The 24,980-nt window shown below is 40.8% G+C and overlaps 2 protein-coding genes across 3 annotated transcripts in view; one reads left to right on the forward strand and one right to left on the reverse strand.

The window, feature by feature from the left end:
* The window catches only part of sec31a (SEC31 homolog A, COPII coat complex component), a 33,247-nt gene extending 31,852 nt beyond the window's left edge, over window positions 1–1,395 (reverse strand). Inside the window, exons 1-2 of one of the 2 annotated variants that reach the window (XM_072658038.1) lie at window positions 1,354–1,395; window positions 824–868 (exon numbers count right to left, since the gene is read on the reverse strand). In XM_072658038.1, coding sequence (XP_072514139.1) covers window position 824 — 1 coding nt within the window. In that variant the 5' untranslated portion in view covers window positions 825–868; window positions 1,354–1,395. Of the gene's footprint in view, window positions 1–819; window positions 869–1,353 lie in introns of both variants that reach the window. The other variant, XM_072658037.1, reaches the window with a different exon arrangement.
* A 1,394-nt stretch (window positions 1,396–2,789) lies between these two features.
* On the forward strand, window positions 2,790–24,685 carry snx30 (sorting nexin family member 30). Its single transcript, XM_072659316.1, has 9 exons — window positions 2,790–3,031; window positions 10,935–11,123; window positions 14,559–14,669; window positions 14,936–15,094; window positions 16,835–17,024; window positions 18,129–18,328; window positions 20,272–20,358; window positions 21,477–21,629; window positions 23,862–24,685. Exons 1-9 carry the CDS (start codon window positions 2,906–2,908, stop codon window positions 23,931–23,933), a joined length of 1,287 nt encoding a protein of 428 aa, XP_072515417.1. The 5' UTR covers window positions 2,790–2,905; the 3' UTR covers window positions 23,934–24,685.
* Window positions 24,686–24,980: the final 295 nt, after the last annotated feature.

The following is a 24,980-nucleotide window of genomic DNA, read 5'->3' on the forward strand; positions in this document are numbered from 1 at the left end:
TGCTGGTTCAGCGGTTAGAGCGCCGGAATATCGATAACAGGGTTGTGGGTTCGATTCCCGGGCTCGGCAAGCTGCCACTGTTGGGCCCTTGAGCAAGGCCCTTTACCCTCTCTGCTCCCCGGGTGCTGGAGTTGGCTGCCCACCGCTCTGGGTGTGTGCGTGTGAGTGTGCGTGTGTGCGTGTGAGTGTGTGTTCACTACCAGATGGGTTAAATGCGGAGGACACATTTCGCTGTACAGTCTACAGTGACCAATACGTGCACCTTTACATAATAAGTTTTCTCAAGGTACCATTTTCCCCTGCCCACTGCATGTATTCTTTTGGGCCAAAACCTACTAAACTAAAAACCTCAGATGTCTGGTTTCTATCATCCTCAGTCTGAACTAGTCATTTCTCAACAATCAAATCAAACCACTGTGGATGTCCCTGTTTACACCTCTGCATGTGCATAAAAGTCTGCACCTGAAGCTCGATCTTTAGACAGATCTTGGGGCAGTGGTGCAGTGGGCAGTGGGCAGTGGTGGTTCAGCGGTTAGAGCGCCGGGATATCGATAACAGGGTTGTGGGTTCGATTCGATTCCCGGTTGTGGGTTGTGGGTTGGATTCCCGGGCTCGGCAAGCTGCCACTGTTGGGCCCTTGAGCAAGGCCCTTTACCCTCTCTGCTCCCCGGGCGCTGGAGTTGGCTGCCCACCGCTCTGGGTGTGTGTGTGTGTACTCACTGCCCCTAACACATGTGTGTGTGTTCACTACCAGATGGGTTAAATGCGGAGGACACATTTCGCTGTACACTGTACAGTGACAAATACGTGCACCTTTACCTTTTCCTTTTAACTTGATCCTCATCTCATCCTCAATGATCTTCCTTGGCTTTAAAAAAGAGAAAACAGAGAAAAAGGTTATAATAAATAAGAAAACCTCTCACCATATTAACAGACAACCTAGCTACTTTCCTCAGATGGATTCTCAGACTGAACCCTCATACTGGAGATCTTCATCATTCCCATAAACAGGGTCAGATGGGTAGTGAGTTCAATCATTGGGTCAGTCGCCTTAATGGTAGATAGCTAACTAACTTCGCCATTCATCTACATACTCGTCTAGACTAGTGATCCTCACTAGGAGGAATACGAGACACTAAAGGAAGGACTTTCAGAGGCAGGATTTCCACTAGCTGGCACTACTGCTGTCAGCTGGCTGATGTTAGCTAGCTAGCTGCTCCACGCATTGCTTAAATGTAACGTATTAATTTAATACTCTTTAACGACCCTCAATGTTTATAAAAATCTGAAACGAGTTATGTGAAGTGACTTTATAATCTGTCATTGTTTTATAAACGTCTTACAAACGCTCACCCAAGTCCTGCATTACTGACAACGGGCAAACCCTCATAGTACACCTAGCTGCATGTGGGTCCACGCCTCCGTGGCTCAGACCGGGGCTTCCAGCCTTCATAATAAAAGTCCCATTTACTTTTATTTAGCTACTATTTATTTACTGCCAGCTTTTCACACATTAATAATAATAATAAGGAGGGTTCCTGACAATAAAATAAAATAAAATAAAATAAAATAAAATAAAAATGCATATATATATATATATATATATATATATATATATATATATATATATGTGTGTGTATATATATATATATATATGAACTACAGGTGAGCAATATTATGATATTTATAGAAATTGTGATAAATGTTGCTGAGAGTATCATGGATGCCATCAGTGCTTAAAAAACACAGACCATTAGTTAGATGAAATGCATTAATAGATTAAATTGAAGAATCTACTGGTACCAGTGAATTTGGTCTGCCTAAATCCGACACTAGGAGTGTGAGGACTGGCACATGTCTCCTCCAATGCATGTGAGGTCAACCACTGCCTTTTTTTTCGAGCATCACTGGGCAGCCGGCATGCTCAGAGGAAAGTGCCAGGTCCCCTAATAGATTCCTGTGCTGGACAGAATCACATTTCGAGTGATAAGGGCAGAAAGTGCCATCTTCCCATCCGGAGAGAGCACAGCAAATTGTGGTCTCTCTGACTCAGACCAATGATGGCAAGGCAGCATGGCTTGGGATTCAAACATGTGACCCCTGGGCCATAGTGGCAGCGCAAAAGACTGCTGAGCCATTCAGAGGCCTGGTCTGTTTCGTTTCAGCATGACCAGCCTGACCAAAATAGTCAAATAGTATGAACACGCTGGTCGACTAGCACAAACATGGTCATACTGGTTGACTAGTTGGGTCAGGCTGGTCATGCTGGTAGACCAGCTATACCATCAGACTCCACCAGTGTAGCCTGTTTGCTCTGGCCAGGTTGTTTTTTGTTTTTTTTTCAGCAGGAAAATGACATCCTCTTGTTTGCTAGTGCAGGGCTGCCAAATCTCACAAACCCCTGGATGAATTTGACTGTATGTGTCCGGCACTGCTTAAACATGCACTGGACTGGCAACCCGCTAGTGTGCTAGTGTAAATCTAATACATCATTTTTATTATTTTATTTTTTTAGTTTTAGTGGACGTGTTAACATTAATAATTGGGAATTATTGGGAGCCTGAGGATTTCTGAGTCTACACAATTGTGTGCAGTATATAATTATTGTTATTTTTAAATTATTATTATTTTTTTTTTTTTATTATTTTTATCTTGGCTTCATAATAATAATAAACCACCTTAACCTGGACTCATACCGCGTGTGTGTGTGTGTGTGTGTGTGTGGTTTTTTTTTTAGCTATTTCCCGTGGAGGCTTGTTGTGTTTCCGGACCTGCGTTTTGGGAGTCAGCTGACAGATGTGCGCTGCTTTCCACGCCGCTGCGAGCGTTAAAGCAGCCCAGGGCGAAGATCTAGGGATTTAGGGATTTTCCAGCGCTCTCCTGCGACCCCCCTTTTTCTCGTAATATGAGTACTGGCACCCCCAAATCGCTGCCCTCGTCGGGGCAGAAATCCATCCAGGAGATGTGCCATCCTCTGTCTGCCGAAGAGCCTGTCCTCCCTTCCAGCCCTGATGGAGGGAGCAACGCTAAGGTAAGCAGGCTCCCCATAGCAGCCCCACTCAGCCCGGCTCGCTGGATCTTTACTGGCTCGGTAAATAACGACGTGTGGTTAATTTAGCTTGGGTAAAAACCACAGAGTAAAGGAAAAGCCTGTCAATATTTTGCGTGCACGGAACTGAAGTTGGCTCCTTATTCTCCAGGTTCGCGGTCGAATTTTGCGGTCCACCTTAAATAGCAGTGCGCTGCATTCAGGCGACCACGGGCGCCTCAGTGGAGGTGCCTCATTATTTAAGGTGGAACTGAGAATTGCAGGCTTTGGTGGGGATGCATGCAGTGCCACTTGCTTTGCGCATTTGCTGACAGGTTGTTGTTGCTGCTGTTTTTTATCCTTTTCATTTTTTAGTGATAAATATGGGAATACTGTGCATCGTTAGACTGATTTTTTTTATTTATAAGCCACTGAGATTGAACTGAGCTGTTTAACATGTAAAACAGGCCCATGGTCCACTTCCAGCATTTGGCTGGTCTCAGGTAAAATAATATATTTTTATGCATAATTAATTATTACACAAACTTAATTTTTTATTTAATTTTTAATTATTTGGAGTTAAACAAGCTGTCCCCCATACTGGCATGTAAATAAGCTCTGTTCTGATTGGCTACCCTGTGTTGCACTGTATTTAAAAGGCAGTCTGAGCTTAAACACTCCTTATAATAACAATTTTTCTGAGTTTTAGCTGATATCAGGTGGAAATGTGTCAGTTACACCATAAACACAATATACATGAAACACCTTTATATCAAAAGGACGAGCAAGATGTTAGTTTTCTTAAAGTGCTATGAATGCTATGAAAAGTCTCCACACACATCAGGGTTTATTTGACGACGTCAATAAGCCGAGTTTAATGTGATGAAAGATAAAATTGCTTTAAAAAAAACTCTTGGGCCAAAGAGGACTGATTTCATGTTCATATCCCCCTCACAATAGCACTGTGTTCAGCTGCTCATCACATCATGAGTCGCTTTTGGAGACCATTGTTGATTGTGTGTGGTTTGTCACAAAGACGATAATTCATTCATCAAGACTCTTGTGCACCTCTGCTATCTCCACTTGAGCTGTTGTGGATATCCTACATTTTCTTGAATACATGGGTTTGTGTACCATGTAGATAAAGACAGGAAGGTCAACAGCTGGACTGACCTGATTAGCCTTAAAGATAGGCCAGTGGTTTAGAATGACTTGTAGAGGACGACATGTGGACACTCCTCATTATGCTCTGGATTTAAGATTTATAAATGTTAGTCTTTATTTTATTATTATGATTATTATTATTATATATATTTTTACAAGTGGCTATTGGCAGTTCTGGGCCAGTTTCCTTAAAGTATAATAGTTCATAAAGCAGTATAGTTAAGATAACCTTAACTGGTAGTGAGGGTGTTCAGTGTGATACATGCTCAACCAAGAGTGGTTGAGCATGTATAAGATGCATTTCTTCCTTTTATAAAAAAAACAAACAAATACATGTTTAATATAGTATGTAAACATTGTGCCATTCACTTATCAGTCCATACGCTGTCACAAAAAACAACACTTATATAAATATAGATAAACATATATATTTATTTTTTTAAACCTGCATTGGTTTTGTTATGCCCATTCATGCTGATGTTATGGAGAATATTTTGGCCTGGACAGAAACTGGGTTAGCCAATGAGTTTGGAAGCCTTTTGCATATATTGAAGGTGCAGAAAACAGCCTGTTTAATTATAATGGAAAAATATAGAAATTGTAAATAGTCTGTTTCTATGTTTAAAACAGCACAAACCCCATAAGTGGACCACATAATTATACATTATACAGCGTCATCAGTAGTTGATGACCTAGAGATTAACCCAAGCCACATGTTCTACAGAAGATCACGTTAGGCTGACTGTGAAAACAGGGCGATGTTTTTATTATTATTAATATATATATATATTATTATTTATTTTATTTTTTTTTTATTTTTTTTTTACCATCAGCCCATTTTTAGCCCTGTTTATCATCTGTCAGAAATATGTTAGCCTAAGCTGTGGTTTTCTGAATCTAGGCTAGCTTTTGCCTTTCTTCATGCTGTAATATGAAATCTGATGATGCATAGGTATCATCAAAACTTTGGGAGTAATGAAAAACTACAAAGATCATAAAAAGACTTTAAGTTAAGTTGTTAGCAACTTTAACGTTTTGCAACATGGTTGTCCTGTTGTGCTTAAAAAGACTGAATATTAAGATTCATATGATTCAAGAATATGGGAATTGGGAGCTGATGCTGATATCCACTATTGTTTAAATGCATATCTGTATGAGCATTCCACATTTTAAAATGATCTTTGTCAAAAAGTCTTTATTTTTGCCAGATTGTTCACCCTTATGAAATGCATTATATGCAGATACACAGTAATAATTTCAGACGTTTCTTATTTTATAATCGTAAGACAAGATAATTCACAAAATCTGCAAGTTGGCCAGCATTTGCATTTACTTTATGCAGTTAGCTAGGACACTTTTTGTAGCCCACTAGGAGTCTATCTATTCTTATTTTGGACATTTTCCACATATAGTCCTATGATGTTTTTTTTTTTTTTAAACCGTCTTGCACAAATGGCATGTTTAAAGTCTACCCACAGATCTTCAATCACATATAAGTAACGTATAAGCTTGTTAGAGACCCTTGTCCTGTCCTGACTGACTTCATCACATTTACTTCCAGAACTTACTAATCCATTCTTCCCTCTACCCATGTAAAGTATTCCTGTGTCACTGGCTGCCGCTCAACCTAGAGCAAAATTGCTCAATGCCCTTGCTTAACAGTTGGCAAATGAAATGAAATGAAGTTACTTTTTCTCCTCATGATACCTTTTGGTGAATGTGACCAAACAGGTTACAGGTCACTTTTTCCTTCATCAGTCCACAGCGCTTGTTTCCAAATTGCCTCAGGTTTATCTAGAGACTGCAGACGTTCTGGTCAGCATATAAGCATATGAGTGGTTATTGCGATCTGTAGGGGGGTTGATTCATTTTATAGGCTTTGTAGGTATTAATTGGAAGAACGACTGTTTGTGTGTGGGCAACAAGTAGTATTTAGAATTTAATGTCTGATTTAAAGTGAGTGTATGTGGGTTATATGTAGGGCTGCACAATATGTCGCATTGATATCACAATGTGAGCATGCGCAGTAGTCCCATCGCAGGGCGTGCAATAGCATGAAAGTTAAATAATGAAATAAAACACTTGGATATTATAGCACGATATTTGAAGACATTTATAATACACACTATTAACTGTGATACATGATCACAGATTCTTACAAGCTACTATTCAGATACTCTCCTATACTCAGTACATTGATTTTTATTCAGAATGTGCTGCAGTTTAGCCAATTAAAATAGAATAATTACACTGTTTGTAATGAAACATGCAGTTGATCAGTGTTCTGCAAGCACTGACGATATGGTTAAAGAAAGCATATTGATGTCTTGCGATAAGAAAATGTATCACGATACGATAAAATCCTTTTATATTGACCAGCCCTATGCCCAATATCATTTGTTTTACTCCAGTCTTGGATACGCAGAGGGCATTTTTAATATCAAAACTTGCTGGGTCATTGACCTGATCATTTTTTACCAGAAAACTTTAAAATATCTCAATTTATATATGTCACAGAACAACAAAATATTGCAATATAATTTTTTCCCAAGATCGTGCAGCCCTGTTTACGTGTGGGTTCTTGAGAAAAATGTTTCATTTTAAACATTAAAATGAGAGCTAAGAGTTTTCTGTCCTGAAGCTGACTCTTATTGTGGTCCGGTAAGAGTGGTCTTATTACTAAGGGCTCTCACAGTTGACCTCCTGTTCGGCCCGTAGCATTAGACTTCAGCCCTCCTTCCCCCTCTTTCTGTCTAATATTTTATTTTAGATTAAATTTCACTTCTGTCTTGCAGGGTTTTGCACTTCTGCATGTTTGAGAACTTGTTTCATGGCTCTTATGTATGTATGGCATGCAGTCAGGAAAATGCTGTCACAGTTTCCTAAGTACCGGATCTGAAAGCAGGATCTTGGCCACAGTAATGCTTTTTGGCAGAATCCCTCTCGTCCTTACTTACTGTTTTTTAGCCTCGGCTTCAAGACGCACAAAACCTCAGTAGGTTTCAGTTCATCTACAGTGACTGCTTCACAGCACGGCGGGGTGATTTATTAATAAAAAATTGAAGACAGGCCAATTAGTGATCAGGAATGAAATGCTGCTTTATTTAAGACCTACGCATGTCACTGGCATTAAGACAGTTTTTGTTATTTAGAGATCATTATAGGGATTAGCCTACATGAGTGATATTGGTGCCGACTGCGCCTGCCATCGCTTTAATTCTCTGTGGCTTGTGCCTGTAATAAAATAAGTAATTAGAGATGACACTGGTCTGATACCCAGTATCTGTACCGGGCTGAAACCAGCAGAAAATACTGCATTGTATATGTATAGAGAGAACTGATAGGGTTCAAATCAAATCTAGCCTAAAAATACTACTTATGTAGTTTGCCAGGTGTTATAGGGCCATTTTACCAGTGGTTCTGAAAAATATAGATGCCTCAAAGGGTTCACTGAGTGTTTTCATGGAAGAACCATGGAAGAACTCTCTGAAGCACCTTAATTTTTAAGATTGTAGAATCCCCTACTACTACTACTACTTTCATTGTAAGTTAAATTTAGACCTGAATTTTGAGTTCTTAAACCCGCTTGTTCTTAACCTGCGTTCTCAGCCTGCCTGTAGATCATATTCCAAAATCATGCCCCAACAGCCCCTGGAGCCTTTAAAAAGAAAAACAAATCTGATCAGAGCATTTCTTTCTTCTGACGAGATACTATTTGGCACTGGTGTTGGTCTTTGCCCTCCCAGTGTCAGCATAATCGCATAGGGGGATAGGGGGAGAGTATATATGGGTTCGGTAATGGGCGTAATGGCGATCCAAATTGAGGGGGGTGGGGGGGTGCAGGTATTTTTACTGCAGTAGTCCGACATCAACCGAACCTTCGGCTCTTCTGGAGTTCGATAAGTGAATCATTTTAATTTTGTTTATTTAATTAATTTATTTTTAGATCAGCTATCCCCCATAGAGTTGCAAAATAATGTCAAGTTTAACTGAAGTAAACCGAACATACAGGCATATAGAAATGAAGCTGTAAGGTCACCAGGCTTTGAACCGACAATCTCCCGATTGTTGTGCAAATTCCTAAACGGCTGCACCGCTGTGGAGCGTTAGAGTGGATAGATACAGCAGCTCTAAGCAGTGGGTAGTTAATTAGGTATTAGCAGGGCCAATTATACTCTCTTCTTCTCCCAGTCACGTATGGCTGACTGATCAAACTCACATCATCTCCTGACGATAGGGCCAGTGCTTGGACAGTTGCGCTATTTGAAAGCACTCAAAACTGGATATGGTTTTAACATTGAAAAAAGCAAATGTGTTTTTGTGTCATCTTGAGGTGCAAGTCATAGTTTCTTGGCTTGATGAAAACAGAGAAGCAATCTGCAGGCATACAGATGCTGAGGCTGTAATTGATGGATGGCCAGCCAGCCGACTGCTGGGGGAAAAAAGCTGGCAGACCAGGAGAAACTTCAGAACCCCCAGAGTAATCTTGTTATACGATGCCCTTTAACCCTCACTGTGACGACACACACACACACATTTCTTTACGAAACACCTGCAAAACACACACATGCAGACGAGCACACACACACTGCCCTGCTGTTATCCAAGAATGAGAAGAATTTGATTTAGTCTAGAAACTACATTTATTTTAAAGGTGTTCTTTTAAACAAGAAACTCTGGTTCACGCCTTCATGAATCTTGGATACTTGGTGAAGTGTGGTTCTGTTGTGAGCTCATTCAGAAGGTAATCCACCTGCCTACAGCAGTTTAACTGCGATCAATCATCTAGAAGTTATGATCACAAGTAGTAAACATTGCCTCTGTAGCCTAAAAAAAAAAACATTAATGTTTGGCATATCTAGTAATTGGTTTACACTACATGATTTTTACCCTGATTTTTTTTTAGCCCCAGTTGTCTGGCTGACGGTCTGTGCAGGTTGGCTCTAGTCAGAGTCGACAGTTGGGGAGCGAGTCGAGTAGTGTGTAAGAGGTGCAGCCTCAGATTTTTGGACCCGACTCTGAGCCTAATGTAGTAGTGCATACTGGTCAGCGAATCAACCTGAACAGGTCCCTGCAGTGTTCAGACAGCGCAGTTTCTAATGTTAAATGATACAGCAGCTACATTCTGGTGCGAGTACATATCTGATTCTGCAGCACCGGTTAAGGTGGACCAGAAATTTGGATATGAAGCCAACATCTACCTAGTCTTTCATCGCTCGTTCTGAGCGAGTCTTTGGTCATCTTGCACTGTTCACTGCTTGTTCTCTGCTTGTTCAACTCGTAACCGCAAATGGTCTATGATGTTTAGGTCTGGCCACTGTGAGGGCCCGTTCTAAAAGCTGCAGGCAGTTTGGAGCTATGTTTTGGATCATTAACCTGTTGTAGAGCCTTGCAACAGAGGATTTGATATTTGTTGGTAATTTGTGCAGTGCATGCCTTCCTCAATTTGTGCAATGGCACAGTGCAACCCTAAAGCGTGATAGATCCACCCTCATGATCACAGTTTTCATTAAATGCAAATCCTTGCTGATTTTGGTCAAATAGTTAATGTATTTAAACTCTTGTGGTTTGTCTAGATGTTCTGCTACATGCATGAGGGTCACAAGTGTGCGTATCGTGCAGCTCTAGCCTGCAGTATACTTTGGTGCTCCAGGATTCAGTGGTAATAACAAGGTGACTCTGTCCCCTATTTACAGTGGTGAACCCAACCCAGGCTGACTTGGAATGTCTTACTGTCTCTTCCCACACAGTCTGTGGGTAAAGACTGTGACCGTTTGCATCATATCACAATTCACTTGAGTTGCTGGAGGCTCAGGAGTCTCTCATTCGCTCAAGTCACCTTCTAGCATTGTCAACAAAGAGGTCGTAGTGAATCACAGTGATTCACAGTTCATATTACAGAGAGACAGCTAGGCTGGAAAAAAGTTGAGTTGAGTTCACATGAGTGAAGATATGGTTCATAAACATAATTTTGTTTTCAGTTATACACGAAATGAATAAAAGTACATTCAAAGAACATGAACATGTTGTGCTGCTTCTGAAATCAAGGGTATAAAGCGTGTATTTACTTTTGTTGGAGTACCTGTCTCTACTGTCCAGTGAAGGTTTTCTACTAGATTTTGGAGGAGAATTTCTGGGAGATTTTGATCCGGCATCCGGCGAAAAGAGTGTTAGTGAGGTCAGGATGCTGGGTGATAACCATCCCACCTTATCCCAAATGTATTAAGCAGAGCACAATCACTCCAGGGAGCACAGTTCCACTGCTCCACAGCTCAATGCTGGGAGGGCTTTGTACCCCTCTAGCCCACTCCTGGCATTAGGCATAGTGCCAATAGGTAAGTGATTATCTGCTCAAGTGAGTCTTCTATTCTATTGGCAATGTGTCTCCACAGGAACTAGCTACATGTGCATTTGCACACCTGTGTCAGCTAAACTTAATAAAGCTGAATGCATTCATTAGAAGGGGTGTCCACAAACATTTGGCAATTTTGTGAATATCAGCATTCATAGAAATGCAAACATGCAATCTGCTATGAATGAACTCATAGGGGAACTGTGTGCTGATGCCAATGTCAGATTTCTTTGTGTATATATCTGCTGGTGTGTAGACAGAAATGGCAATTTATCATTAAATATCATATTAAAGCATGAGTCAAATCTGCACTTCAACACGGTTTGTTCTTCCCTTCAACTACTACTATTCTTATTAGTGACCTAGTGTTCTTCTGTTCTCCCCCTTTAGGACTTGAGCCTCCCCAATGGTAACGCAGTGGACACGTCAAGCCCCGCTTCTTCCTCCTCCCTGCTAAATCGGTTGCAGCTGGACGATGACCTCGACGGAGAGACGCGTGACCTCTTTGTGACCGTGGACGATCCAAAGAAACATGTGTCCACCATGGAGACATACATCACTTACAGAGTGTCCACTAAGGTCAGCAGAGAAGGGGTTAAGTCAACAATTGGGTTTAGAGTTTATTTATTTATTAAGCTTAGGTTCGAGTATTTTATCACCTTAAACATTGTATTTTTCCTACAAATCAAATGTAGGTAAAATATAATATCGACCTAAGCCTGACATGCTAACTATATATTTGTGGTGATATTGTCCTAGAAATAATTGCAATTAATAATGATTGTCATTTTAAGACCTTTGTATTTAATAGAATGTCATAATACTGCAGTTACACCTTTCTACAGAGTAATGTAGAGTAACTTTGAAATATTATTACTATTCAGACATTGGACTTGGAATAAAAAAAAAACAAATTTAATATTGTATATAAATAAAACATAAATAACTACTGTTTGAAACAAATGTCAACATACCGGCTTGTTCACGTTAATGAGCTCATCTTGCAAAGTAAGCACAATGGGCAGTTTCAAGGTCAGCAAAACTTTTTAAGGCCATGTGCATATTGTACGATGAGATGATGATGATGTAATTATTTTGCCTATATTGGCCTGATTGTAGAGAAGATGACTCCTAGATTACATACAGAAGTGAAAGAAAATTGAATTTACAAATTGGCCTTCTTGCTCCTGGGCTTTCCCTACAGTTGGGAGGTGTAATTCACGAGACACCACTAAAGGACATTTCTGGATAAGCTGAGAGATACAGAAAGTGAAAGAAGCTTGTGGACTGAGGTGTTTGAGTAGTATTACAGGATTACAGCGTTACTCAGTTCTCACGAGCGTTATCCTGTATCTTCAGCAAATGGACATAGAACAGTTAGCAGCATGCTGAGCCTGGATTCGCAGTGACTGTGCCGCTGTTCTCCTTATTACAATAATTTTGATGCTACTATTTTATGGTTAAAATGCGACATAGTGTTGCTTTTTTTTATTGCTGAAATAATAATTAGTTTACTAATAAGTTAACAAAACTAGAAGAATTAGAAGTTTTATTGCAGCTAGTTTAGCTTGTTTTTATGTCGATACTCCAGTTTATCTTTAGCATTGTTTATTTTTCATTTTTATTCTGCTTGTGACGTCTGTCTTGTTATAGTTATAGGTATTAAGTTGGAAAATGATATTAACCTATACAAATTTCTATTTTTTTAATACTGTTAAAAACTTGGGTTAGCTTTACAAAACATTTTAGTTAAAAACTATATTTTAATGGATTATTATTATTTAATTACATTTTTGCTAGTGAAATGTTTTGTGTACTAAAATTAATATGGTTGCAACTTGCTGGTTGTTAATTCAGTTTTATACCATATTAAATGCTTTCTCATTAAGTTCAATGGGATTAGTCCAGCAGTCAACAATTAAACACATTTGTGGTTGGAGCATGGATGGGTTATTTGTGTTGAGTGAAGATGCCTCTTGTTAATCCTATCCCTGTTGTCATTAATACAAGAGAAATTCAGCGTTTGAGCCTGGTAGGTACTAATTGTAATGGCCTGATATCAGGTGTCTGGCCAGACGGAGGCGTTTCCAGGGCTGAGAAGAAGACCGTTGAATGCAGTTTAGCAGTAATATGATGTATCACGGCAACCAGGTGGACTGATAAGACCTGCTGTGGTGATGGCGTCTCAGTTAAAGCCGCCTCGGACGCACAAGCTAATGAGAGCCGAGCAGAGATGTTAAGATGGAATACACAGTCAGTAATGAGAGAATTTCGGTCCTCGGGCTTTGACACTTTTGATGCATTAGTCTGTGAAAAGATCTGCATTTAGGAAGCCCAGTTTCTTGCCTTCGTTTTTTTCTTTGAAGGGAGAGAAAATGAAGAGCTGCCGGAGGGATATTGGTCTGATTAGCGGCGTGTTGATCTTCTCCTGATGACTGTTTGCTGACTGTCCTGAGTGACTGTGGTCTACAGCGTTAGTGGAAATTTTTGCAGTGGTTAATGGATAACCAGCCCATTATCTCTCAGGCAGAAAGGGTTTCACGGAAAGCCCACCGTTTTCTCTGTACGAAACCTTTTTTAAAAGACATTAAAAGCATTTCCCTTTGTTGTTCCTTTTTTTTTTTTTTTTTAATGAAAATGATGTAGAATATGGTTTGGGGTAACCTCCCCAACATGACCACAACTAAAAAACAGATTTGCTCACATACTCTTATCCTTAGGCCTTACTTATCAAGTTCAGCCAGAATTACAGATTTCAGTACCATACGTGTTCAGAAAATAAGGGATATAAACACTGGTCTGACATAACATTAGCACCATTATCTGTCAAGGGATGTATTCGACAGCAGGTGTACAGTCGGTTGGGCAAGCGTAAGAATCTGAGACACAGAATCATGAGCCAAATTATAATTGCTAGATGACTGGGTCAGAACATCTCCAAAACATGAGACAGGTCTTGTGTGGTGTTGCCGGAATGCAGTGGCCAGTACCTACCAAAAGTGGTTCAAGAAAGGACAACCGGTAAAGGGTCATTGATGTGACACATGGAGACTCCACCTGACAACTTTATAGGATCTCCTGATAACGTCTTAGTGCCAGATACCACAGAATGCCTTCAGAGGTCTTGTGGAGTGTGTGACTTAAATGGTCAGATCTGTTCTGGTGGCACAAGGAGAACCTTCTCAGTACCTTCTAAACCTTAAATGGAAGTCAACATGAAACAAAAATAGGAATAGTTTTGGAGCATTTTTGGTCTATTCATGAAATTATGGCAATGTAAAGAAATGGACAAACTCCCATTGTGTCAAAAAGTGAAAAAAACACAAATGGAGGTACAGTGACCATGTTTTTTATATATATATATATATATATATATATATATATATATATATATATATATATATATATATATATATATATAATATAAAAACTTAGGGCTGCCCAATGATGTTTGTTATTAATTTTAGTAATACTGACATCAGAGGGATTGTTGTGCTAATGAGCCCTCTGACCAATCGCATAGTGTGGGTTTTTTTTTTTTTTTCATTTTGACCAATTACAGCTCCCAGTGATTGTTTTAAAGGTTTTAAAGGCTAAAACTCAAGTTGTCAAATTAATGTTAGCTTTATAGCTTCAGTTTAAAACTAAAGAAGCGACATTTGAAGGATGCCAAATTTGTATTGGCTGATCAATTACATCTGCAGTGAGTGGAAAATTGTGTAAATTTGACTTTGGCCAAACCAAACACTTTAATGACTCATGGTATTTATGGTATCAGATATTAATGTAAATGGAAGTGAATTATTTTGGTTTTAAAAGGTGCAAATGTTTTATCCTGTCCTCATATTAAGTCACTTGTGTTTTCTTTAACTATATTACACAACAGGACTCCATATATGTAGCACTGTAATTGCAGTGCTGGTGTCCTGTCCATATTGTGCAGCCATAAAGTTGGTAGTCCATATTGTGCAAGGCTTGCTAACACTCTAATAATCTGCATTATCTGATCTACAGACCACCAGAACGGAGTTCGACCTGCCAGAGTACTCCGTGAGGAGACGCTACCAGGATTTTGACTGGCTAAGAAACAAGCTAGAGGACAGCCAGCCAACCCATCTCATTCCAGTAGGTAGATCCTCAAACTACTGGAAACTACCCTGGATTTCATCAAGTGGTCATAAACCTCCAGCACAGCACAGGAGTAACTGAGCTATATTTGTGGCCTCTGGCTGTATTGGCAAGAATAATTATCCAGCTTCAAGCTGAGATAGCATACACAATTCTTCCAGTCCATGCTCATTAGCTTGGAAATCTATCGTCCTAGAACACAAACTGACTTTTTTCCCCCGTGTGTGTGTGTGTCTGTGTGTATTTTGCTGTTGCCTCCAAAGCCCTTGCCTGAGAAGTTTGTGATGAAAGGAGTGGTGGATCGGTTTTCAGAGGAGTTTGTTGAGACGAGAAGGAAAGCACTGGACAAGTTCCTCAAGCGGGTTGCGGACCACCCGGTCCTTTCTTTCAACGAGCACTTCAGTGTCTTCCTATCAGCCAAGGTCAGTGCTCGTGAAAGAATACACTATATGTCCAAATGTTTGTGGACACTGCTTCTAATGAATGCATTTAGCTTATTTAGGTTGCACCCATTGCTGACACAGATGTGCACACACACACACACACACACACACACACACACACACACACACACACACACACACACACACATACATACATACATACATACATACATACATACATATATCCTTGATTTCAGAATAAACAATGAATGAGAAGGTGTCCCAATACCTCTGTCCATGTGGTCAGTGTCTGTTAGGCTCTTTAGGATTCTAAGGACCATTTAAGGAATCAAATGGCTGCTGGTTTGAGGAGCAACATGTACACCAGGCACTGCTGACTGAGCTACAATTCCTGACCTTCCCCTGACAGGATTGTGGCCATGTCCTTGAGGAAAGTGCTTCTAGGAAAGAGACTAAATTAATATTCCATGGCAGGACAAAACTCTCCTGACCCAGAGGTTTTAAAGGTCATTTCATTGCCAAGCGAACATTTTGTCACCTCTTTCAATTGCCAAATAATTCATAATAAACATCGGCCATATCATTTTATATGATAATAACTTATGTAATATAACTATAATAAACATATAATTTTATATGATAATAACTTATGTAATATAACTATAATAAACATGTCGTTTTATATGGGCAAAAAATTAAAAGCCTTGATGACTTCAGTTAAACAGTGCTTTACTGACTGAGGTTGTAATCCGTTATCTACTCTGAAATGTGCTGGTCAGAATTAAGTCAATATCATCAAGACCGTCTAGTATTTTTTTTTTTTTCTCTGAGTTGATGTAATATGCAAACACACACCCCAGGTAGAACTTCAGAAAAAATTGCAAATAAATATTGAATATGTACCCCTTCGCATGCTTCTGTAATATTTTGTAATATAACCTGTGTAGTCATATGCAAATATTTAGGCACCCCTAGTCAAATTAAGTGGTTTGTCCTAATTTCATTAATATTCACATGTATTTTAAAACTAAAACTAAATACAAACACACATATGCACAATGTAATAGTTAAATTAGTTTGCTGTATTTAAAATAAATTAATAAAACAATGTAGCATGTACAAGATTTTTTATTATTTTATATATTTGGTAATAAACAGAAACTCTTTAGATGTAGCATGTACTAAATTATGGTACATTTTAATATGTTAATTCTTCTATAATTAGCAAAATTTTGTCAAATAAAAAGAACTTGCACTCTGAAAATGTAGGAAAATGTCATATTTAAGTTTCTTTTAGTGTATTTGTTCACTCATTGTACAACGAAACATGTCATTTGGACTGGAGTGCTGAATCTCTGTCTATAACTGTACAGAACAGCGAGTGAGACAGTCAGTCTAAAACCTGCGTCTGCGGGTGATGTAGTTTATCACTGTGCTGAGGGCCGTGGCAGTGCGCTGGAATGTGGAGGCCACTAGTGCAGTTTATCAAACTCACTAATGGCTTTTCATTATTGACCTTGTGACAAAAAGTCAGGTGTAATTACTCTTCTAGGAACTTTGTGAAGATGGCCAACAGCGGTTATTAATAAGACTAATGTTACAGTGCTGTGAAATATTGATTTCTGGAAGAGTTTCGCACAATCCCTACAAGCTCTGAAAGCAGGTCCCGGCACCACTCCGGGGGCTTGACTTCTAGTCTTTTGTACATTTGCTTCAGTGGAAGGAAGTCTCACGTGTCTCACTGTTTGTTTTGTGTAGGATCTGAATAAGAGGCAAGGCCTGGCTCTGCTGTCCAAGATGGGCGAGTCTGTGAAATATGTGACGGGCGGCTACAAGCTGAGAGCAAGGCCGGTGGAGTTTGCGGCCATGGGGGACTATCTGGACGTGTTCACACAGAAGCTGGGCACCATCGACAGAATAGCACAGAGGATCATCAAAGAGCAGTCAGGTAAAGCCTGATTAGAGCTGATGACTCCTACAGGAGGGGTTCGATGGAAGATGTTAACCCCTCCCCCTTCACTTCACTTGAAGTGAATAACCACCCGAACTCCTCTCAGGCCACGCAAAGTACGTTGAAGTTTCATTAAGGTTTTCTAGACTAATGTAAATGTAGTTTTGGGTGCAGAATGACTTACTGTGACGTATGAACATTAACATCATAACTTCACTGTGTAGCTCACACTGAGGTTAGATGTGGTCCCGAATTCTGGTTTCCCCAGCCAAAATCCAGCTCTCCTGTACCTGAGTGGATGTGATGTTTTCATTAAAAATAAAATTTACCATTACAGTCAGATTGTTTGCATGACTTTAGCTGCTGCTCTGTGTAGAAAGTGGTGTCGAATTTGGCACTAGACATGTGACAGGGGCTACAAGCTGACAGCGTAGGGTTTGTACATTTTTACAGTTCACAGTAAGCTGTACTGTGCTAGAAGTGGGAGATATGATTACATTTGTCATATTTTTTTATTAATTACATCTTAATACATCACAATATGTATTTCTGAGCATAATGTTAATATTGTCAGTATGTCTTGAACATGGCACAACTGCACGATTCATTACAAACGGAGCATAAAGCGTGCTGGTTAATCAGATCTAGTGCAGTGTGTGTGTGTGGGGGGGGGTCTCCAGTTCAAATTTAAATCCGGTTAAATTTGTGACCAATTGCTCACCTCTATATTCAGCCTAAACCACATTGACAAGTCTGTGCTCTGTATGGAGACCTGGATGTGGTTTCAGTGGGTTGAGAGAACTGCATGTATCGCACAAATCTAAAAAGCTAAATTTGGACACCTCAGATACTGGCTGATTATCTACATCTATGTTAAGTGAAATATTGTGTTGCTAGTCTTTTTTGCCAAACCACATCTTTACAGCACAACACTGTGATTTACATGATGGCTCTTACTATAGTGAGCATGTTCAAGTAGCAAGTTTTCAGAGTAATGTAGTGAATACAGTGAATTTATAGTGAATACAACCACACAAATATAATAAATTAACTTTTTTTTTTTTTAAGTGTAATTTCTCTCCCTTGTGTTTTTCTCCTCAGAGTACTTGGTGGAGCTGAGAGAGTATGGCCCAGTCTACTCGTCTTGGGCCTCTTCTGAGGAGGTGCTGCAAGAGCCACTGGACGGGGTTGGGGGCTGTGTGGCTAACTGCTGCAGTGCGCTGGAGGAGCTGACCGAGGACATGAGCGAGGACTTCCTGCCTGTATTGCGAGAGTACATCCTCTACATCGAGTCTATGAAGGTAAATGAAGATGGTTCACATGAGCAAGGACTTCCTGTCTGTTTTGCAAGAGAACATCATCTACATCAAGTCTGGGAGATTGGTGTAGTGTGGTGGGTAACAGCATTGCTGTCCTTGTGGCAGGGAAACTGGGGTTCGATTTCCTGGCCGGGCAAGCATACCACTGTACACTAGTGAGTTATTCCCAGTTCGGCTCAGATCATCAGCAGAAAAGACCGGCTTTGTTTATATTAATGACTTTTATTTTGACCTGGTCTGGTAGTGTGGAGTGATTGCCTCTCTGTCTCGTTCCACAGTTAAAGTTAATTGTGGAGTCGGTGGTCCTGAGTTTGACTTACCCGAAGATTCCTCCTGTTTACACTCAGTCTGTGTCCATATAAGACTCTCACAACTCACACTAACAGAACTCTGCTCTCCACTCACACACCAGAGTGATGGAGCTGCAGATGTGTGGCCGTACTCAATGTGTTACGATGGAGGGGGGGGGGGCGCGGAAGCCGGAACGCTGTTGCACTGTTGCTCCTGTCATTTGTTTGTTTGTGTGTTTGTTTTTTTCTTTCATGGCAGAGCTGTGTATTGGTAAGTGCTGTCAGAGCTGCTGACATTTCTGCACGACTCAGCTCCCCATGCCTCTGCCCTTTGACCTGCTGGAGTCTCTCGCTTGCTCTCTCATGCATTCTTTCTCGCTCTCTCTTTCCCTGTTTCTCTCACTGTCTTGGACACACTCTAGCTCTCTTGCTGTCTGTCTCTTTTCTGATCACCCTCTTTCTTTGTCTTGCTTACTCAACCCCCACCCCTCCCTCTTTCTCCCTCTCTCTCCCCCTCTTTCTCTCTCTTTTTATCCTTTTTACACACACACACTCTCACACACACTCTCACACACACTCTCACACACACACACACACACACACACACACTTGCTCTTCTTGCTTGGCCAAAAAAAAAAAGAGGACCTCAGCAGATGATGTTTCCTCCTGCAGCGTTTTGCAAGACAGGTTCTAAAAAAAATAAAAAAGAGAAAGAGGGGAAGGGGAAGGACAGTGACAGTCAGTGAGGGAAAATGGAGCCTCCATGACAGTATTGAAACCTCTCTCTCTCTCACTCTCTCTCTCAATCACATACTCACTCACAAGCTTTCGGTTATTGTCTTCATCTACAAAGCAGTACTTTATGTACAACTACAGCTAAATGTCTGCTGATTAATTTATGGAGCCCCCGGGTCAAGAGTGATGCTCCACTAACACAAATCACTTCACGAAGATCATCTAATAAAATCCAGAAGAGAAGTCTCTCTGACTTTTTGCTTCAAGCTAACGCTCCTGTTTGTGTAGGGATAAGCTCATGGCCATAATAGTGCAGAGGCTCAGGTTTTATGAGGTGTAGTTTTGACGCTCCTTTGATTTGCACGGCTTTATCCGTCATCATTCAAAAACAGCTGCAGCCATTTTTTAAGGAGGCTTCAACTTAAAAACACATCAGTCTTCACAGCGGGCAGAAAGCACTCTTCTCTTTGTGTCGACGGTAGTCTTTTCTACAGGGTTCTAATGAGAACACATTGGGCGGCTCAGCGTTTCTGTGCTGCTGACTGGATGTTGTTAATTTTTTCCAATCGTGGGGGCCATCATTCTTCCCCCCGGAGTGCCTCCGAAGACAGTTCAGCAGAAGTCTACTGGCCAGGATTTATGAGAAGAGGCTAGAAGCTGTTCTAATAGCTTCCACATCAGAGCCATTTCTTTGCGCGAGTGCAATTACGCTAAACATTGAGCCGTGAACTCATTTCAGAAACCCAACCAGGAGTGGGACTTTTAAATAAGGCCGGCGTAACGGCAGTTTGATCCTTAAAGCAGAATCACTGTAGGATTTTAATCATGGAAGGTTGGCAGGTTGTTTTGTGGCGCTAATGTGCGATGGTTGAGTCATGTTGCTACCTACTCTGTTTGCAGAATGTTTTAAAGAAGAGGGACCAAGTCCAGGCGGAGTATGAGGCCAAGCTGGAAGCTGTCGCGTTCCGGGAGGACAAGAAAACCCCAGTAGGTTTAAAAATGCACATCAGTGATTTTCTCAGAAATCTGTGGTTGTCATTTTGCTGCACATTTGAGTCATTTACTTAATTACTTATATAAAGTTCTAGAATGTATCAGTCCAGTGTATTGGTATGTATATGTACCATGCTGTGTTAGCATGGAGCTAATATTGGTGGCTGGAGTATTGCTTTGGATGTTGTTTTATTGGTCCATTCATCATGACATTTGTAACACAATGTAAAGCTTCATTAGAATTGGAAAAATTGAGATATACAGTTTGAATAACAGTGATGATGTTTAAAGAATAGTTTGGCAAAAAAAAGAAATTACCATGATTCATTACTGACCAGACAGGACATGTTTTGATATTTGAAGTGTACATTTTTAGTTTACATAAGTGCTAGGATAATGTTGCTAACAAACACTTGAGTTAGGCTATCACCAATTGCTGTAAATGCATGCTAAAACGTAAATCATTTCAACCATTCAGTGGTGCAGGATGTAGATCCAGTTTTAGCTTTTAGCTTTGCTCCCAACACTAGGAGAAGACTCCTAGTCCCCAGCTCCACCACACCAGCCAACATGTGCCTGTGGGGAGAGTGCCGCATCTACTCACGACCAATTGTGCTCTCTCGGACTCCGGCCGCTGATGGCAAAGTAGCTCGAGATGTGAACTTGCAAAACTTGGGGCAATGCCACATTAGACCACTAAGCCACTCTGAGCCCCTTAAGTCCTGTGTGTATTAGCAGTGTTATCCTAGCATCACCCATTAGATCAAACATCGGTAAAGTTTAGTAACCTCTCCGCTTGTTTCAGTGAGAGACACGTGGAAAACCATTAAACTTGAAATTAAGAGGTGTTTGGAGGTACACTGTATATGCCATGAGGGAACTATGAGGGTTATGTAGAGACCTATAACTCGCTCAACTGATAACTGGCTTTTTAGCATAATTTGAAACTTCTTAGGCTCCTTTGGCTTCCTGGGGTGAATCATGGAGATTTGCTGGCATTTGCTCTCTGGTTGTGGTCAGGATTAGGGGGTTCTGTAGAGTAATGTGGGGCAGAACTGCAGGCAGTAATCTTGCAGGCTAGTCTAATCTTCCTCTGCTCGTCCCTCCTGCAGGTGCCCATAGACGTGGAGAAGTGCCAGGACCGGGTGGAGTGCTTCAACGCAGACCTGAAAGCTGACTGGGACCGCTGGCAGAACAACAAACGGCAGGACTTCAGACAGCTGCTGACCGGCATGGCGGACAAAAACATCCAGTACTATGAGAAGGTGAGGGACTGACGGACTAATTCAGGGTTCCAGAGGCATTTTTGTCACTTTTCTTCTTATATTTCTTTTATTCATATGTGCACTTTTATAATGTGGGTTTGAAGACTAAACGTTTAGATGGATTTTAGTGTTTCAGATATTTTGGAAACATGATATTTAAAGATAAATACTACACCTGAAATCTAGTGTGAAGATGCACACTTCCTGTTCAACCACCATCCCTCTATAGCATCACAAAACATAATCCATCATGTTTGTGTATACACGATGGCTGGAGAGTGGCCCTCAGCTAGACTGATTACATCCTCGAAATAGCTTCGGCTGTGGTAAGTGGAGCTAGCAGTGGAATTCTTTCACCTTTTAGCCCATCGGCTGTGCCAAAAACTGACACAGCTCTGCAAAATTCCAAAAGCCAGGGCCAGGAGGAGAAGGTCCAGAGCGTCAAGCAGAAAAACGGTCACTGTTTTTAGTTAATACAGCTAAATCAGCAGGCTTGGTGCTAAAGGTCCTGTGTTATTGACTAGATCTTGCTACTTGTCTTTCCTTCCTACGACAAAATATTGTTGAAGATGAATGTGTTCTTGCTTAGGGCAGTGGTTTGTTTCAATCCTGTGTCACATATAGTCAGTACCCCAAAATTATAGTTATCTGCAGTTTTATTCAATGATTATGATTTGGACGCTCTTCCAGGATTTGTTGATTTTCCAAGTGAACATGGGTCCACCGTCTCTACCCTACGCCATTTTAATGTACATTTACTGTTTATTTGCCTAATCCACCTTAATTGGTGATAAATAGTGCCGGGCAGCGACCTTCTGACTGTTGATGCTCCTACTGGTCACCATGGCTACGTATTAAATTTGCTCTTTTCTACCCAGCCCGCTCCCCATGGATCCTTGCCTCTGCGTACTTGTTATAGACCTGTAATGTACATTTGTAAAATGTGCAGAGAGATCCACTCATATTAAGGTCTACTCTTTAGCCTTTCTGTAGTGTATTTCTTAATAATTTCCTTCAATCAATAAAATGTAATATGAAGAGGGGTGTCAAAACATTTGCATATAGCTATATACAAATGCAGATTTTGAGATCTCTCTGGCCATTTTGAAGCCACACAGTGTCAGAAAACACATATTCAAATATATTTGACATTACTTAAAGCAGCATTATGGAGAATTGGTGTAATTAAGGGTGATATAAGTGTAATTCACGCTTTAAGCTGCCACTAAAGGACATGTGTTTTTGGACCAGCTGAGAGGTACAGAACAGTCGCTGAAAGGAAAAGAAGCATGTGAATGGAAAAGGTAGAGTGCTTTACACAAATGCCTACGCAGTGTTATGCAGTGATACGCAGGAATTTGGGAGTCATTAATCTCCTTGCTTATCCAAATTTGTCAACTGCATGGTGAGTCTGGAGTCGCATCAACAGTGATGCTTTTCTCACTGGAGAATCTGATTGGAGAAATGATTTTTGATGATTTTGAAGCTGATTTTTTTTAAGGTAAAAATGCTACATAGTGTTGCTTTAAAGCAGCATTATGGAGAACTGGTATTTCTTGCTTCTGGGTTTCCCCTACAGTCAGGAAGTGAAATTCAGGCTGTGAGCCACCACTACAGGGCATGGTTTGTATATCGATTTCTGGACAAGCTGAGAGATGCAGAACAGTCATCTGAAAGTGTAAGAAGCATGTTGACTGAGCAGGATTTTACACAAATACGACTAGCGTTACGCAGTTCTTGCTTCACCAAAGTATCAGTTAGCAGTGTGCCGAGACGGACTGGCAATAACAGAGATGCTGTTCTCTCTATTGCAAGTGAGTGGAGCCTCACTCTACAGGATTTTGAAGCTGTTATTTTAAGGAACAATGCTGTGTACTGTTGCTTTGACATGATTTGAAGCTATTTGAAGACCTGGGTACTTTATGCTTTCATTACTAAATTAGCCTCTGGGTCCTGTACAAAACACTGCAAAGTAAATTTCAGAAACTGAACATGTTTGGTTAACTGATTGACGTTTGGGGTAGTGGGAATGCTTTGCAATTTTGATTTCTGGTTGAACTATTGCTTTAACAAATGTGTCTCTCATGCCCTCACGATCTGTTCCAAAGGCGTTTCCAGAATGTTTGAGTGTCCAGAGAGTTTGAGTCTCTTTCCTTTTTTTTTTGGGTTTGGCTGTTCTCGATAATGAATGGCCAGATGTTAACAGCTCTTTCTCCTCCTTCTGTCCTGCAGTGCCTTGCAGCGTGGGAGTCCCTCATTCCGCTCTTACAGGACAAACAGGAAGCCAAAGTGGAAACGAACTGAGTGCATGTGTGTGTCACCTGCTCTCGGGGTCACGAACTGTTGACCCTGCGTGAGTTCGCGGATCATGGCGGCGCGTCCTAACGGGCATCGGTCGCCACTGGGAACCCGACGGTCACGTCAAAGGGGAGCAGGGGGATGGGCCGCACAAATGACTGGAAACTTTCTAGTTTTCTGAATCGTAAAAGTGTATTTTTATTTGTGTAACCCCATCCAAACCCCCTCCTCCTTCCCTCTGGCCCAGTTTGGGAGCAGGAGGACCTGTAATTTTGAGAAGCACAGTGCGGAAAACCACAGAGCGACCATGGGACCGTCCTCGGAACAGCTGCGGTGCGGAGAGGAAAAGAGAAGTCAAGCGAGCGAAATGTATAGTTTTTCCAGTGTGAACGGTTGCCAACAGACTTTTTGTAACTTCTGCTTGCCCTCAGCTCAGCCCTTTTTGAGGGCACTGCCTCATGTTGTTTTTTTTGTGTTCGTCGTATGCCTTCAAATCATGGAGAGATGGAGATCATGTTTCAGGACCGTCCAAGTTCCTCTGACCAAAGATGTAGGGGAAATCAGCAGTGTTTTTTGTTATTTTTTCTTCTGTTTGTTTTTGTTTGTTTGTCTGTTTGTCTGTTTCATGAACACTATGGACTTGGTACCATCACAAGACACCTCATTACATTCATGTTTTACGTACTGCTCAATGAATCTGAATGAAGGTTCTCGTCCCAGCCCTGCCTGACCTCATTAAATATTTATGTTGAAATGTTCTCTCTGATCGCTCTCCGTTGTCTTGGAAAGACCTGTAGGTGTTCAGTGTGCAGAGTTTTGGGGAGCTGCTGGGGGATTCAGTGGTCCTGGACTAAGGTTTGTATAAACATGACTTTAGACTACTTGTGTTATATAGGTTACAGGTTACTGTGAAGTCTGAAATAAAAAAATATTAGGGGTGTAAAGAATTACAAACATTAAAGAGAGACAGTCTCGTGAACAGCTAAAATAAGGATTGCTTGAGGTTTGATGAGCGCAGCTTACAGGCTTGTGTATTAGAGGAATGATTTCAGG

This window comes from Salminus brasiliensis, chromosome 16 (genome assembly GCF_030463535.1).
Source record: "Salminus brasiliensis chromosome 16, fSalBra1.hap2, whole genome shotgun sequence".
Taxonomy (NCBI): domain Eukaryota; kingdom Metazoa; phylum Chordata; class Actinopteri; order Characiformes; family Bryconidae; genus Salminus; species Salminus brasiliensis.

What these genes read in the sequence shown, in the direction of transcription:
- snx30 (XM_072659316.1), top strand. Translation starts at nt 2,906, where the DNA reads ATGAGTACTGGCACCCCCAAATCGCTGCCCTCGTCGGGGCAGAAATCC. An exon ending in GATCATCAAAGAGCAGTCAG is followed by an intron (nt 17,025 to 18,128) that starts GTAAAGCCTGAT and finishes TTTTCTCCTCAG; the next exon opens with AGTACTTGGTGGAGCTGAGA. An exon ending in ACATCCAGTACTATGAGAAG is followed by an intron (nt 21,630 to 23,861) that starts GTGAGGGACTGA and finishes TCTGTCCTGCAG; the next exon opens with TGCCTTGCAGCGTGGGAGTC.